The sequence below is a fragment of the Oryx dammah genome, unplaced genomic scaffold, assembly GCF_014754425.2.
Source record: "Oryx dammah isolate SB20612 unplaced genomic scaffold, SCBI_Odam_1.1 HiC_scaffold_18, whole genome shotgun sequence".
NCBI lineage: Eukaryota > Metazoa > Chordata > Mammalia > Artiodactyla > Bovidae > Oryx > Oryx dammah.
This window is the reverse complement of record NW_024070202.1, coordinates 112,281,681-112,296,632: the sequence shown is the minus strand read 5'-3', so window position 1 is coordinate 112,296,632 and position 14,952 is coordinate 112,281,681. Positions and strand designations below refer to the sequence as shown.

General features: G+C 51.1%; 1 protein-coding gene across 7 annotated transcripts; it reads right to left on the bottom strand.

Annotated features, from left to right (window-relative positions):
* Nucleotides 1–384: 384 nt before the first annotated feature.
* REPIN1 (replication initiator 1) lies at nt 385–8,173 on the bottom strand. 7 transcript variants are annotated; one of them, XM_040260349.1, is made up of 3 exons: nt 5,964–8,173; nt 4,433–4,630; nt 385–3,155 (listed from the first exon to the last, which is right to left on the bottom strand). In XM_040260349.1, the coding sequence occupies exons 2-3, from the start codon at nt 4,587–4,589 to the stop codon at nt 1,462–1,464; spliced, it is 1,851 nt and encodes a 616-aa protein (XP_040116283.1). In that variant the 5' UTR covers nt 4,590–4,630; nt 5,964–8,173; the 3' UTR covers nt 385–1,461. The 7 variants fall into 7 exon arrangements, with proteins under 7 accessions (XP_040116283.1, XP_040116282.1, XP_040116284.1 ...); XM_040260348.1 differs by lacking the exon at nt 5,964–8,173 and adding an exon at nt 5,357–5,485; XM_040260350.1 differs by lacking the exon at nt 5,964–8,173 and adding an exon at nt 5,357–5,485 and having other exon boundaries at nt 385–3,152.
* Between the last annotated feature and the right edge of the window lie 6,779 nt (nt 8,174–14,952).

The following is a 14,952-nucleotide window of genomic DNA, read 5'->3' as shown; positions in this document are numbered from 1 at the left end:
CTCTGTAGAAACTAGTAAGACAGTCAGAAGAGCCTGTCAAAAACAGGCACTCAAATGCATGTGAAACAACCAGTGCAGCGAAGCATACACTGTAACAGACATGAGCACTGTGGCAGGCGAGCCAGGGAGGCCCAGCAAGACAGCAGGAAGTCAGACCTTCTCTCCCAGATGACTGACACTGAGCGAGGCTGACCTGACCCCACACAAGGCTGGACTCCTAGAGAAGAAACCTCACTTGCTGAGGGTGCCTGACCCTAAATCGAGGCGGGGGTTACAGCCAGGGGTAGTAGAGAAGCTTGAATCCAGCCTTCACCCATCCCAGCCCCCGGTGGTGTGGAACAGCCGCCCCTCCCTCCCCAGGACAAAAGAACACTTACAGCCACCAGCTCTAAAACCAGATCTTTATTCTCTAGTTGGAAAAGGAGGGTTAAGTGGTTGTGTTTAGTTCCAGAGAACAAGGCCCAACAGTAGAAATTACAGGGAAGCGGACTTCATTCATTATAAGGAAGAATTTCTAACAATTAGAAGTATTCTACAACAGAACCAGGGCCTCAGGAGCTTCCCTGTCACCTAAGTGTTCAAGCAGAGGTTGGGGATCCACACGCTAGAATGTTGGAAGGGAAACTCACTCCCACTTCCCATCAGCTGGCCTTCTGTTAGCAATGGAGCAGTCCTCCCCACAATATGCTGAGCTCTGAAGGGAGTGAAGGCAGGTTGGGGTGTTCGGACAAAAGCCCTGACACAGGGCGGCTGACAGCCATGGGATTGCTCTAAGTGCTGGGAAGGTGGTTGGATGAAGGCAGTCGCAGCGTGGGAAGATGCTCTGGGGGGCGGAACTGATCTTTCGGTAGAGGAAGGGGAGCCAGGGCACTAACAGTAGACGGGTCTCTCCAAATCTGGGTGCCTGTGCAGGGGCAGGAGCGAGGGGCCGGGCTGGGGCAGGATGGAGGAGCTCGGCTTTGCCTCCCAGGACTGGAAAAGGCCCAGGTGCTGCCCAACAAGGCCGGCAGGTTCTCCCAGGTGTGCCCAGCTGGTCCACTGATCCTTCCAGGCATTCATTCACTAAGGGCTGAACCACACCTACTTGCAAAAAAAAAAAAAAAAAACGAGCCGAAGGAACTCATAATAAGAGACGGGACGTTAAGGCGTTAACACCAGAGGAGAGGGGTCCTCCTGTCCACTGGTGGCCCCTCCGGCCGGAGGGCTCTAAGGGGTGGGTGGAGCTGCTATTGCTACTTTTCCAGGGCACAGGATAGTCGGACCGAACCTTAGCAAACACCAGCGGGAGGCCGGGGTCCCTGCTCTGCAAGTGGACTCCCTGATTACAGCGGGGGACCTCCCTCCCTAACGGGGCCGGCTCACCCCCACCTTGCCACCCCCTGCGCCGACAGCAGCAGCAGGGGGCACAGTGTGAACGACGCCCCGGCCCGCGCTCCCTCGGCCTCCGCCGCCCGGGCCCGCTCAGACGTCGTGCTTTTTCTGGTGGGCCAGGAGCTTCCCCTCGTCGTCAAAGGTCTGGCCACAGATGGCGCAGCAGAAGGCGCCGTCCCGGATGTGGCTCTTGCGGTGGGTGATGAGGTTGGACTTCTGGCTAAAGCTGCGGTCGCAGTCGGGGCAGGCGTAGGGGCGTTCGCCTGTGTGGATGCGCCGGTGGGACACCAGGTTGGACTTCTGGCTGAACGCCTTGCCGCACTCAGGGCAGACGTACGGCTTCTCGCCGGTGTGGATGCGCCGGTGCGCGGCCAGGTAGGGCTTGTGGCGGAAGGCCTTTCCGCAGTCCGGGCACACGAAGGGCCTCTCGGGCGCGTGGTCGCGCCGGTGGGCAGCCAGGTGGCTCCCCTGGGAGAAGCGGCGCCCGCACTCCTCGCACGCGAAGGGCCGCTCGCCCGAGTGCACCCGGGAGTGCGCCACTAGGTGCGTCTTCTTGCCGAAGTGCTTGCCGCACTCGGCGCACGCGAAAGGGCGATCGCCGCCGTGCTGCCGCTGGTGCGCGCGCAGGAAACGCTCCAGCCGGAAGCCCCGCCCACAGTCGGCGCAGGTGTGGAGGGAGGGCGGGGCCTCTGCCGCGGCGCCTGGCGGCCCGGGCCCAGCCGGGACTTCGGCGGGCTCTGGGGCCGGCTCCGGAGGGGGCTCCGGGGCGAGCTCCGGGGCGCTGGTGGGCGGCTGGGGCCCGCCCTGCGCGGACCCCTCGGAGCGCTTGTGGATCTTGCTGTGCGACAGCAGGTTGGGCTTGTGGCGGAAGCGGCGGCCACACTCGGTGCACGGGTACGGCTTCTCGCCCGTGTGGATGCGCCGGTGCGAGGTCAGGTAGGGCTTATTGGTGAAGCGCTTCCCGCACTCAGGGCACTGGTGCGGGCGCTCACCCGTGTGCACGCGGCGGTGGGCGATCAGGTTGGGCTTGTGGCGGAAGCGCTTGCCGCAGCAGGCACACTGGAACGGGCGGTCGACAGCGTCCCCGCCCGGCCGGGGCGCGGTCACTGCCGGGCGCCCCCGGGGCCGCGGCCCCAGGGCCTTGGCCGCCGTCTCCTCCAGCGCCTCGGCCACGTGGACCCGCTTGTGCGTCACCAGCTGGTCCCACTGGGCGAAGCTGCGGCCACAGTTGCCGCAGATGAAGGGCCGGGCCTCGGGGGCCGGGGGGTGGCAGCGCCGCAAATGGGCCCGCAGCTGCTTTCTCCGCCAGAAGCGTCTCTCGCAGGCGGGACAGGCGATGGGCCGCTTCGCCGCCGAGTGGGCCCGCAGGTGCAGAACCAGGGCCACCCAGCCTCGGAAGCTCTGCCCGCACAGGTGGCAGGCAAAGCCCAGGTCTGGGGTGGCGGCGGCATGGACCTGGCAGTGCAGTGCCAAGAAAGGGGCGTGGCGGAAGCGGCGGCCGCACTCGGGACAGGGCCGAGGCAGGCGGGCCTGGCAGCGCCGGGCATGAAGCCAAAGGGCCACCCAGCCGGGGAAGTGCCTCCGACAGTGGGCACAGCGATGAGCCCGACCTACGGGCTGGCCGCCCGACTGGGCCGCGGCGGTGCTTCGCGACCTCAGCCCTTGGGGCTCCTTCTCCAGGGTCTGGGGCGACTCCTGGGAGGGCCCGGAAAGGAGTCGGGGCTGGACCGGGCCCATGGCCACGGGGCCCCTGCAGCGACGTTCCAGCATCGGTTCTTCCTCTGCTGAGGGTGGAAAGGCACAGTCACGCTGGAGAACCACACAACCTGCACCTCCCCTCAGCCCCTCCCAGCGGACCCAAGAGGAGCCTGCTCCCTCCACTCCTCCAGCCCTGGAATTAGGACTAGACTACTCTTCTGCTTCCTCCTATTACGTTATTTCCATCTTGGGTTTCTAGAAAGCATTTCAAGTGGATCTGCTGTTAAGTCTTTATTGGCCCTGGAAACGACTAGAAGGAAGAACCCTGACCCTTCTTGGAATCCCCCTCCGGCATGGAGTAAACACGCCAGGGCTGGCTGCACAAAGATTGCTGCCTTGGGACTCACCAAAACACGCAGTCACCTCCCACTTCAGCGCTTTATATGCTTTCCCGAGTGCTTCCCTCTCCTTGTTTCTATTTGCTCTTGTCACATCTGAGCTCCGCAGCAACTCAGTGAGGCTGGGCAAGAGATACGAACTCCCGGTCTGATGGATGAAGCCACTGTCGGGAACGACAGGGTGACGGGACTGGCCCCAGGGGGCACAGAGTAAACCTACAGCAGAATCCGGACGAGGGCTCCAATCTAACCCCGTCTTAGGGAAGGCACTTTGACCTCCCGAGCCTCAGCCTCCCACGGCCAGGAAAGCCAGTGAGAACGGCCCTTCTCGGGAGCAGGAGAGAGCTCCGGGTGCTACTGCCAGCCCAGCGCGATGCCAGGCCACTGCCTGCCCAGACTGTGCCCGCATTCTGCCCGCCTGCCCTCCTCCGCCCCCGCACGTGATGAGGACATTGCAGGAAGGAGAGCGCTCTTGAATCCAAAGAACGCCCACAGCTTGCTGCCCTCGGGGGTGAACCTGCCTCGCTGCCTTCCCTGGGGGGGGGGGGGGCTGGGATTACTGGGGCAAGGAAAGGGAAGGAGATTGTAATCTGTGTCCCTTGTCCCGGCCTGCCCCAGCCCCGCTAGGGGCTGCCCCATGGGCAGCTCTTCCAGAGCGGGGAGAACCCAGACTCCTGCAGGGGAGTCTCCTACACCCACTGCCAGATGGGGTGGTGATGAGACTCCTAAGGGACCTTCACTGCCTGCTCACAAGTTCCCCCGAAGTTCCCCCGAACCTGTACTCCTCTCCAGGAGCACAGACATGACTCATTCCCAGCGGCCAGACTGAGCCCTGGGAAGACTCCCAGGATGTGATGAACGTGAAACTTCCCCCCTCCTCCCTCCAGCACCCCCCCTCACCGCCGTAGTGGGGCACTGGGGCCACGAAATGGTGCGAGAATCCAACAAAGAAGGCCACACTCTACCCTGGAGGCTGTGGAGCTGGAGATGAGGCTTGGCCCAGCTCCTCCTGGGGCTGTTCCCGGGGATACTTCTGCGGCTGGAGCGCCTGCTTCGGCCCACACTCGGGTAGCCCCCGGATGTCAGCGAAAACTGCAGCAGTAAAGACACCCCTACCCCCATGGCAGAGCTCAGACCTCCGGTGGCAGAGAGGCCAGCCTTACCTGCGGGGAGGGGAGAGGACGCGTGCGTGAGGCTCAGCGCTCCCCGAGGGAAGTCATCTTTGTGTCCTCGGCAGCCACGGTCCCCTCCCCCACTCCGGCACCCCGCCGGGCAGAGTGACCTCAGTGGCCATCGGATTAATAACTGAACGTGCCCCCTACACCAAGGAAGCCCGGGGCTGCGTTGGAGGCTCACTTCCTCCCCTGGTAAGGTCACAGCACGAACTGTCCATGCTGATGGCCAAAGGCCCCCGGGCCGAGGGCAGGAACTCTGAAATCCCCGCTGGCTCCCCTTCCCCCACCCTCCTCCCGACAGGAATTCCAGGCCGGGTTCCCAGGGGGGCTGCCAGGCGCGCTCCTGTGACGATGACTCGGGCAGAGTCCCCTGCCGCGTCCCAGGTGGCAGAGGGCCGTGCAGACCGCCACACTACCCCTTTTTGTATTCGAGCGTATGCTTTGCCCCCCTACCCCCCGTCCACGTTCGCGGACACACGGTTCCGCGCTCCCCGAAGGGGGCCCCCCCCTCCGGTCCCCACGCAGAGCGCGGCTCGCGGAGCCTGCGCGCAGGTGCGCGGACTCGCCCCCCGACTCGGTCCAGCAGCGCACCCCCCCAACACAGCGCGCACCCGGTCACGCGCAACGCAGGTAGGGCCCCCCCACCCCCTCGAACCACCACCACCACCACCACCACGGGCCCGCGTGGAACCCCGCGCCCTGCCCGGGACGAACCTCTCCACCGGGGAGCGCGGAGGCGCGTCGCGCGTCCATGAGGCCCGAGAGCCGGCGCCGGCCGCGCTCGCCACCCCGCCGCGGCGACAGCAGCAGGTTCGGGTTCACCACCGCCAGGCCCGTGCCCAGCCCCCCCCCACCCCCGCCCGCCCCGCCGGTTCCCAGCGCCACGTGACTACAGGAGCTGCCGAGGGTCAGTCGCGGGCTCGGGCCGCCGGCCGAGGCCGGAGGGCGGGGCGGGCCGCGGGGCCGGCCGCGCGGGGCTCCTCTCCCGCCCCCAGCGCCCCCTCGCGGGCCTTCGCGGGGGCCCGACTCCGTTGCTATGGCTACCACCGGCCGGATTTTTCCGGGACTGGCCCGGCTCAGGTTTCCCCGACCCTTTGTCCCTCCCGGCGAGCGCGGGTTCCTGGGCGACCGCGTGGCCGGACCGCGGTCACTCGGCGAGACCCGACCTCGCTGGCTCGAGCCTTGGCGAGGGCGCTCCTCGACACCCCCCCCTCCGCCCACCCGGCCGTCCCCCTCCGCTTCTCCGGCCACCTGGACCTTTGACCGCGCCGCAGAACGTGAATAGCGCAGCGGCTGAGCCCGGGCTGGGGGCACGGCTGACCCGAGAAAGTCGGCTTCTGGGTAGTTCAGAGCTGGAGAAAAGGAAAGGCCAGATGGGGTGAACTTTGAAAACGGGCTGCCCTCGCTTCCAGAAATCAGCCGAGCGCAGACGCCCCGGCTTCCGTGCCTGCGGGACCCGGGGCGCGGGCGGTCCTGGCACCTAGGGCGCTGCGCTTGGAAACGCACCGCATCCCAAGGGCGAGTGCGGAGGCAGGTGCGAGTCTGCGTCCCTGACTCACCGTCTAGCATGTGGCCTTGGCTTTCCCAACGAAACACTTACTGGGTTTTCTAGACTTGGACAGTTTCACGTATTGTTATGCTTTTCAACACAAGCAACTTTATAATTGTACATTTTTTAAAAAACTTTATTTTGTATTGGGGAGTGTAGCTGATTAACAAGGTGTGACAGTTTCAGGTGGACAGCAAAGAGACTCAGCCGTACGCATACATGTATCCGTTCTCCTGTACAATTATTGTTTAAAACACAAAGTCTGTTGCATTAATAGGAAATAAAATATGCAGATTTCTCATACTTACCTCATACATTTACATTAAATGTAATGTAAAATGTCAGTTACATTTAATGCCTTGGTATGTATCACCGTCAGGAATCCTTTTGGATATGAATTTGAGTAAACTCCAGGAAATAGTGGAAGACAGAGAAGCCTGGCATGCAAGAGTAGGACAGGACTTAGCGACTGAACAACAACATGACGTATCATCGGGCATTTTTTCTAGGCTTGTCTATGCTGTTTGAGGTTGGGGTAATGCCTTACAAAGATGTATTCTGCCTTTCTCGCTTAACAAAGTTGTGAATTTTCTTCCGTCCTATTAAATATTCTTTTATAACAAGATTCTTAATTGTAACATAACTGCACATACATTTTCTACTTTTCTGTATCATGGATTCATATTTTATTGCAGATGGCTGATTTAAAAATTCTAGAAGTGGGGAACTGGCAGGTAAAAGGCAAAGTATATTTTTCAAATGTTTTCTAAACTATCTTTGAGAAAAATTTATTGGTTTTATTATGATAAATGCCCCCTTTTCCATATCCTTGAAAATACAGGCTGTTTTTTCAAATTTAAAGTTGTTCTTTCTCATTGTTTTGAATGTTGCTTCTTAAATTACTAGTTAACTGGCTTGTTTTTCATGTAGTTATATATTAACTGTATTTTCTCTTTTGTGAATTTGCTCATGTCCCTTTGCCCACTTTTCTGTTTGTTCATTTTAAAAAGTTGGGAAATTGACTCCTGGGTATATGTCCGAAGATAATTCAAAAAGATACATGCATCTCAATGTTCATAGCAGCAGTATTTACAATAGCCACGATAGGGAAGCATCCTAAGTGTCCTCCAACAGACAAAAAAGATAAAGAGGTTGTGGTGTACATAAACAATGGAATACTATTCAGCCTTAAAGGAATGAAATGTTACCCTTTGCCACAATGTGAATGGACATGGAGGATATTATGCTTAGTGAAATAAATCAAACAGAGAAAACCAAATACTGTTATGTTATCACTTATAAGTTAAATCTAAAACATAAAACAACCTACTGAATATAACAAAAGAGAAACTGACTGACACACACAGAGAACAAACTTGTGGCTGCCAATAAGGAGAGGGAAGGAGGGAGGAGCAAGATAAGAGTAGGTATACTACAGAGATATATATAAGCTACAAGGATAAATTGTATCCTTTTATTTATTTATTTTATTTCCTATAAGATCACAGGGAATGTAGCAAATATTTCATAATAACTATAAATGGAGTATAAATTATAAAAATTTTGAATCACCATACTGTATACCTGAAACTAATATGATATTGTAAATCAATACCTCAAAAAAAACAGTTGGGAAATTGGTTTTATTTCACTTTGTTTGGGGGTGGGGGGCACTCCTTTTAAAGTAAAAGGCTTCTATGGTTTCTGCCTTATATTTAGAGAGATCACACCACCCCTCCACAAATTCAATTTTATGTTTGTATTTTTATGACAGAAAATGTTTTAATATTTTTAGTGTAACTACTCCCCTTATACACAGATTTCCTTTTTCTCTCTAAAACTTTCTTAGCTAAAATGACTCATTTATCGCTTCTCCTTTTGAGATGGTCCACACTTTGTCTGTGGAATGTGTTTCTCTCTCAATAAATCCACTTCTTACCTGAATGAATAAATAAATAAAATCAATCATTTATTCTTCTAAATGAACTTTAGAATTTCTTGTCAATATTTAACATTTTTTCTTCTCATTATTTAAAAACCCAGATGAAGAGATTTAAGATTCATGTCCCTCTATTTGTCCAGGCTTTATTTTACCTCTAATAGTCATTTTCTATTTGCTGATTAAATAGTGTAACTTTTATACTTATCCTATACAAAATTTACAAATATGAAAAATCTCTGTCAGAAACTTTGTCAAAGTTTTAAGGTTGAGAAAATATGATAGAATGGGTATTGTAGCATGTAAGCCAAGTTTGATGATTATAGAAGAATGGATTTTTCTATGCATGCAATCAGAAAATGCTTGAGTTTTTACTGAAATACTGTGTGTTGCTTGCTCAGTCCTGTCCGACTCTTTGTGACCCCATGGACTTATAGCCTGCCAGGCCCCTCTCTTTATGGAATTCTGCAGGCAAGAATACTAGAGTAGGTAGCCATTCCCTTCTCCAGGGCATCTTCCCTGACCCAGGGATTGAACCCAGGTCTCCCACACTGGAGGCAGATTCTTTACCATCTGAGGGACCAGGGACCCCAAAATGCTTGATAATAATGGTTAATACTATTGGGGAATAGAGGACAGAAATGGTATGGACCTAACAGAAGCAGAAGATATTAGGAAGAGGTGTCAAGAATACACAGGAGAACTATACGAAAAAGATCTGCATGACCCAATAACCACGATGATGTGAACACTCACCTAGAGCCAGACATCTGGAGTGCGAAGTCAAGGGGACCTTAGGAAACATCACTACGAACAAAGCTAGGGGAGGTGGTGGAATTCCAGCTGAGCCATTTCAAATCCTACAAGATGATGCTGGGAAAGTGCTGCTCTCAATATACCAGCAAATTTGGAAAACTCAGCAGTGGTCACAGGACTGGAAAAGATCACTTTTAATTCCAATCCCAAAGAAGGGCAAGGCCAAAAAGTGTTCAAACTACCGCACAGCTGCACTCATTTGACATGCTAGCAAAGTAATGTTCAAAATTCCCCAAGCTAGGCTCAATAGTACGTGAACGAAGAATTTCCAGATGTTCAAGAGTTGGACTATAAAGAAAGCTAAGCACCAAAGAATTGATGCTTTTGAATTGTGGTGTTGGAGAAGCCTCTAGAGAGTCCCTTAGACTGCAAGGAGATCAAACCAGTTAATCCTAAAGGAAATGAGTCCTGAATATTCATGGGAAGGACTGATGCTGAAGCTCCAATACTTTGGCCACCTGTTGTGAAGAACTGACACATTGTAAAAGACCCTGATGCTAGGAATAATTTAAGGCAGGAGGAGATGGGGACAACAGAGGATGAGATGGTTGGATGGCATCACCGACTCAATGAACATGACTTAGAGAAAGCTCTGGGAGTTGGTGAAGGACAGGGAGGCCTGGCGTGCTGCACTCCATGGGGTCGCAAAGAGTCGGACATGACTGAACGACTGAACTGAACTGAAGCTGGATTTAGAAAAAGCAGAGGAACCACAGATCAAATTGCCAACATCCATTGGATCATAGAAAAAGCAAGAGAATTCCAGAAGAACATCTACTTCTGCTTCATTGTGCTTTGACTGTGTGGATCACAATAAACTGTGGAAAACTCTTTTAAAGAGGTGAGAATACTAGAACACCTTACCTGCCTCCTGCAAAACCTGTATGCAGATCAGGAAGCAACAGTTAGAATTGGACATGGAACAACACACTGGTTCCAAATTGGAAAAGGAGTATGTCAAGGCTGTATATTCACCCTGCTTATTTAACTTATATGCAGACTTCAGTTCAGGCGCTCAGTCATGTCCGACTCTTTGCATCCCCATAAAATGCAGCACGCCAGGCCTCCCTGTCCATTACCAACTCCCGGACAAAGACCTTTGCTGACAAAGTAATCTCTCTGCTTTTTATGCTGTCTAGGTTTGTCATGACTTTCCTCCCAAGGAGTAAGCATCTTTTAATTTATATGCAGAGTACATCACACGATTTGCCAAGCTGGATGAAGCACAGGCTGGAATCAAAATTGCCAGGAGAAATATCAATAACTTCAGATATGCAGATAATACCACTCTTATGACAGAAAGCGAAGAGGAACTGAAGAGCCTCTTGATGAAAGTGAAAGAGGAGAGTAAAAACCCTGGCTTAAAACTCAACATTCAAAACATGAAGATCATGGTATCTGGGTCCATCAGTTCAGTTCAGTTCAGTACAGTCACTCAGTCGTGTACAACTCTTTGCGACCCCATGAACTGCAGCATGCCAGGCCTCCCTGTCCATTGCCAACTCCCAGAGTCTACACAAACCCGTGTCCGTTAAGTCGGTGATATCATCTAACCATCTCATCCTCTGTCATCCCCTTCTCCTCCTGCCCTTAATCTTTCCCAACATCAGGGTCTTTTCAAATGAGTCAGCTCTTTTGCATCAGGTGGCCAAAATATTGGAGTTTCAGCTTCAACATCAGTCCTTCCAATGAACACCCAGGACTGATTTCCTTTAGGATGGACTGGTTGGATCTCCTTGCAGTCCAAGGGACTCTCAAGAGTCTTCTCCAACACCACAGTTCAAAAGCATCAATTCTTTGGTGCTCAGCTTTCTTTATAGTCCAATTCTCATATCCATACATGGCCACTGGAAAAACCATAGCCTTGACTAGACGGACCTTAGTCAGCAAAGTAATGTCTCTGCTTTTGAATATGCTGTCTAGGTTGGTCATAACTTTCCTTCCAAGAAGTAAGCATCTTTTAATTTCATGGCTGCAATCACCATCTGCAGTGATTTTGGAGCGCAGAGAAATAAAGTAAGCCATGGTTTCCACTGTTTCCCCATCTATTTGCCATGAAGTGATGGGACCGGATGCCATGTTTGTTTTCTGAATATTGAGCTTTAAGCCAACTTTTTCACTCTCCTCTTTCACTTTCATCAAGAGGCTCTTTAGTTCCTCTTCACTTTCTGCCAAAGTCATCTGCATATCTGAGGTTATTGATATTTCTCCCGGCAATCTTGATTCCAGCTTGTGCTTCTTCCAGCCCAGCATTTCTCATGATGTACTCTGCATAGAAGTTAAATAAGCAGGGTGACAATATACAGCCTTGATGTACTCCTTTTCCTATTTGGAACCAGTCTGTTGTTCCATGTCCAGTTCTAACCGTTGCTTCCTGACCTGCATACAGATTTCTCAAGAGCAGGTCAGATGGTCTGGTATTCCTATATCTTTCAGAATTTTCCACAGGTTATTGTGATCCACACAGTCAAAGGCTTTGGCATAGTCAATAAAGCAGAAGTAGATGTTTTCTGGACTTCTCTTGCTTTTTCGATGATCCAGCGGATATTGGCAATTTGATCTCTGGTTCCTCTGCCTTTTCGAAAACCAGCTTGAACATCTGGAAGTTCACGGTTCACATATTGCTGAAGCCTGGCTTGGAGAATTTTCAGCATTACTTTACTAGCATGTGAGATGAGTGCAATTGTGCGGTAGTCTGAGCATTCTTTGGCATTGCCTTTCTTTGAGATTGGAATGAAAACTGACCTTTTCCAGTCCTGTGGCCACTGCTGAGTTTTCCAAATTTGCTGGCATATTGAGTGCAGCACTTTCACAGCATCATCTTTCAGGATTTGAAATAGCTCAACTGGAATTCCATCACCTCCACTAGCTCTGTTCATAGTGATGCTTTCTAAGGCCCACTGGACTTCACATTCCAGGATGTCTGGCTCTAGATGAGTGATCACACCATCGTGATTCTCCAGGTCATGAAGATCTTTTTTGTACAGTTCTGTGTATTCTTGCCACCTCTTCTTAATATCTTCTGCTTCTTTTAAGTCCCTACGATTTCTGTCCTTTATTGAGCCCATCTTTGCATGAAATGTTACCTTGGTATCTCTAATTTTCTTGAAGAGATCTCTAGTCTTTCCCATTCTATTGTTTTCCTCTATTTCTTTGCATTGATCGCTGAGGAAGGCTTTCTTATCTCTCCTTGCTATTCTTTGGAACTCTGCATTCAAATGGGTATTTCTGTCCTTTTCTCCTTTCCTTTTCACTTCCCTTCTTTTCCCAGCTATTTGTAAGGCCTCCCCAGACAGCCATTTTGCTTTTTTGCATTTCTTTTTCTTGGGGATGGTCTTGATCCCTGTCTCCTGTACAATGTCACAAACCTCCATCCATAGTTCACCAGGCACTCTATCTATCAGATCTATTTCTCACTTCCACTGTATAGTCATAAGGGATTTGATTTAGGTCATACCTGAATGGTCTAATGGTTTTCTCCACTTTCTTCAATTTAAGTCTGAATTTGGCAATAAGAATTTCATAATCTGAGCCACAGTCAGCTCCCGGTCTTGTTTTTGCTGACTGTATAGAGCGTCTCCATCTTTGGCTGCAAAGAATATAATCAGTCTGATTTCAGTGTTGACCATCTGCTGATGTCCATGTATAGAGTCTTCTCCTGTGTTGTTGGAAGAGGGTGTTTGCTCTGACCAGTGCGTTCTCTTGGCAGAATTCTGTTAGCCTTTTCCCTGCTTCATTCTGTACTCCAAAGCCAAATTTTCCTGTTACTCCAGGTGTTTCTTGATTTCCTACTTTTGCATTCCAGTCCCCTAGAATGAAAAGGACATCTTTTGCGGGTGTTAGTTCTAGCAGGTCTTGTAGGTTTTCATAGAACCATTCAAATTCAGCTTCTTCAGCGTTACCGGTCAAGGCATAGACCTGGGTTACCATGATGTTGAATGGTTTGCCTTGGAAACGAACAGAGATCATTCTGTCGTTTTTGAGACTGCATCCAAGTACTGCATTTCGGACTCTTTTGTTGACTATGATGGCTACTCCATTTTTTCTAAGGGATTCTTGCCTGCAGTAGTAGATATAATGGTCATCTGAGTTACATTCACCCATTCCAGTCCATCTTAGTTTGCTGATTCCTACAATGTTGATATTCACTCTTGTCATCTCCTGTTTGACCACTTCCAATTTGCCTTGATTCTGGGTCCATCACTTCATGGCAAAAAGATGGGGAAACAATGATAACAGTGACAGATTTTATTTTCTTGGGCTCCAAAATCACTGCAGATGGTGACTGCAGCCATGAAATTAAAAGACCCTTGCTCCTTGGAAGAAAAGCTATGACAAACCTAGATAGCATGTTAAAAAGCAGAGATATTACTTTGCTGACAAAGGTCTGTGTAGTCAAAGCTATGGTTTTTATAGTAGTCATGTATGGATTTGAGAGTTGGACCATATAGAAGACTGAGTGCCAAAGAATTGATGCTTTTGAACCGTGGTGCTGGAGAAGACTCTTGAGAGTCCCTTGGACTGCAGGGAGATCAAACCAGTCCATCCTAAAGGAAATCAGTCCTGTATATTCATCAGAAGGATTGATGCTGAAGCTGAAACTCCAATATTTTGGCAACGTGATGTGAAGAGCCAATTCATTGGAAAAGACCCTGATGCTGGGAAAGATTGAAGGCAGGAGAAGGGGATGACAGAGGATGAGATGATTGGATGGCATCACTGACTCAATGGACATGAGTTTGAGAAAGCTCCAGGAGATAGTGAAGGACAGGGAAGCCTGGGGTGCTGCAGTCCATGAGGTTGCAGAATTGGACAGGACTTAGCAACTGAACAACAACAAGAGCAGCTACTCTACAGTCCCTGGCCCTGACTAGAAGTATCCTCTTGTCCAGTCAGAAGTTTTCCAACCACTGTACCTTCATCTTTTATGAAGGGAACTTATATAGAACCACAAGGTCTTCCCTCTGCAGAGAGGAAACGCACAGGAATGGAGAGGGGCTCGTGACCTTCACTCAGGCAGACATTCTAGAACCTTGGCATTTGGGGATTCACCACTCAACATACTTTAGGGAGGCACGGTTCTACGACCAGCCAAACGGCCAAATGGCCTAGCCCTGTGGACACTGTCTCAGCTTCAACATGCCTGCAAGAAAAAGATAGGCCTGTACAGGGTCAGGGGCCCAGTAGACAGTGAAACTATAGAGGGACACTGGGAGGCTTCTTCTTCCTTCTCACTGGTGCCTGAACCCATGACCACACCCACTACTGGATTACATGGCAAGGTAGGTGGGCTTGCCAGGGGTACAGGGGGCAATGTCTCCAGAAATCCCCTGTGAAGACATTACCAAACTAAACTTGGATCCACTCGCTGCCTGCACGCTGTGAAGCCAATCGACCCCAGATTGTGGTGAAGTAAAGTGCAGCATTTAATTCAGGCGCCAAGCAAGGAGTCCAGGACAGCTAGTGCTCAAAAAATCCAAACTCCTTGATGGGTTTCAGCAATGCACTTTTTGAAGCTTTAATAAGAATGTTTTAAAATTAATTTTTATTAGAGTATAGTTGCTTTATGATATTGTGTAGTTTCTGTTGTACAGCAAAGTGAATCAGCCATGCATATGCCTATATCCCCTCTTTTTTGGATTTCCTTCCTGTTTAGGTCACCACAGAGCAGTGAGTAAGAGTTCCCTTTGCTGTACAGTAGGTTCTCATTAGTTATCTGTTTTATATTAATACAAAGGACTTCCCAGGTATCGCTAGTGGTAAAGAATCTGCCTGCCCATGCAGAAAATGTAAGAGCTTTGGGTTTGATTCCTGGGTCGGGAAGATCCCCTGGAGGAGGGCATGGCAACCTACTGCAGTGTTCTTGCCTGGAGAATCCCATGGACAGAGGAGCCTGGTGGGCTATAGTCCATGGGATCAAAAAGAGTCGGACAGGACTGAAGCGACTTAGCACACATGTGGTATTAATAGTATATATGTGTCGATCTCCATCTCCCAATTCATCCC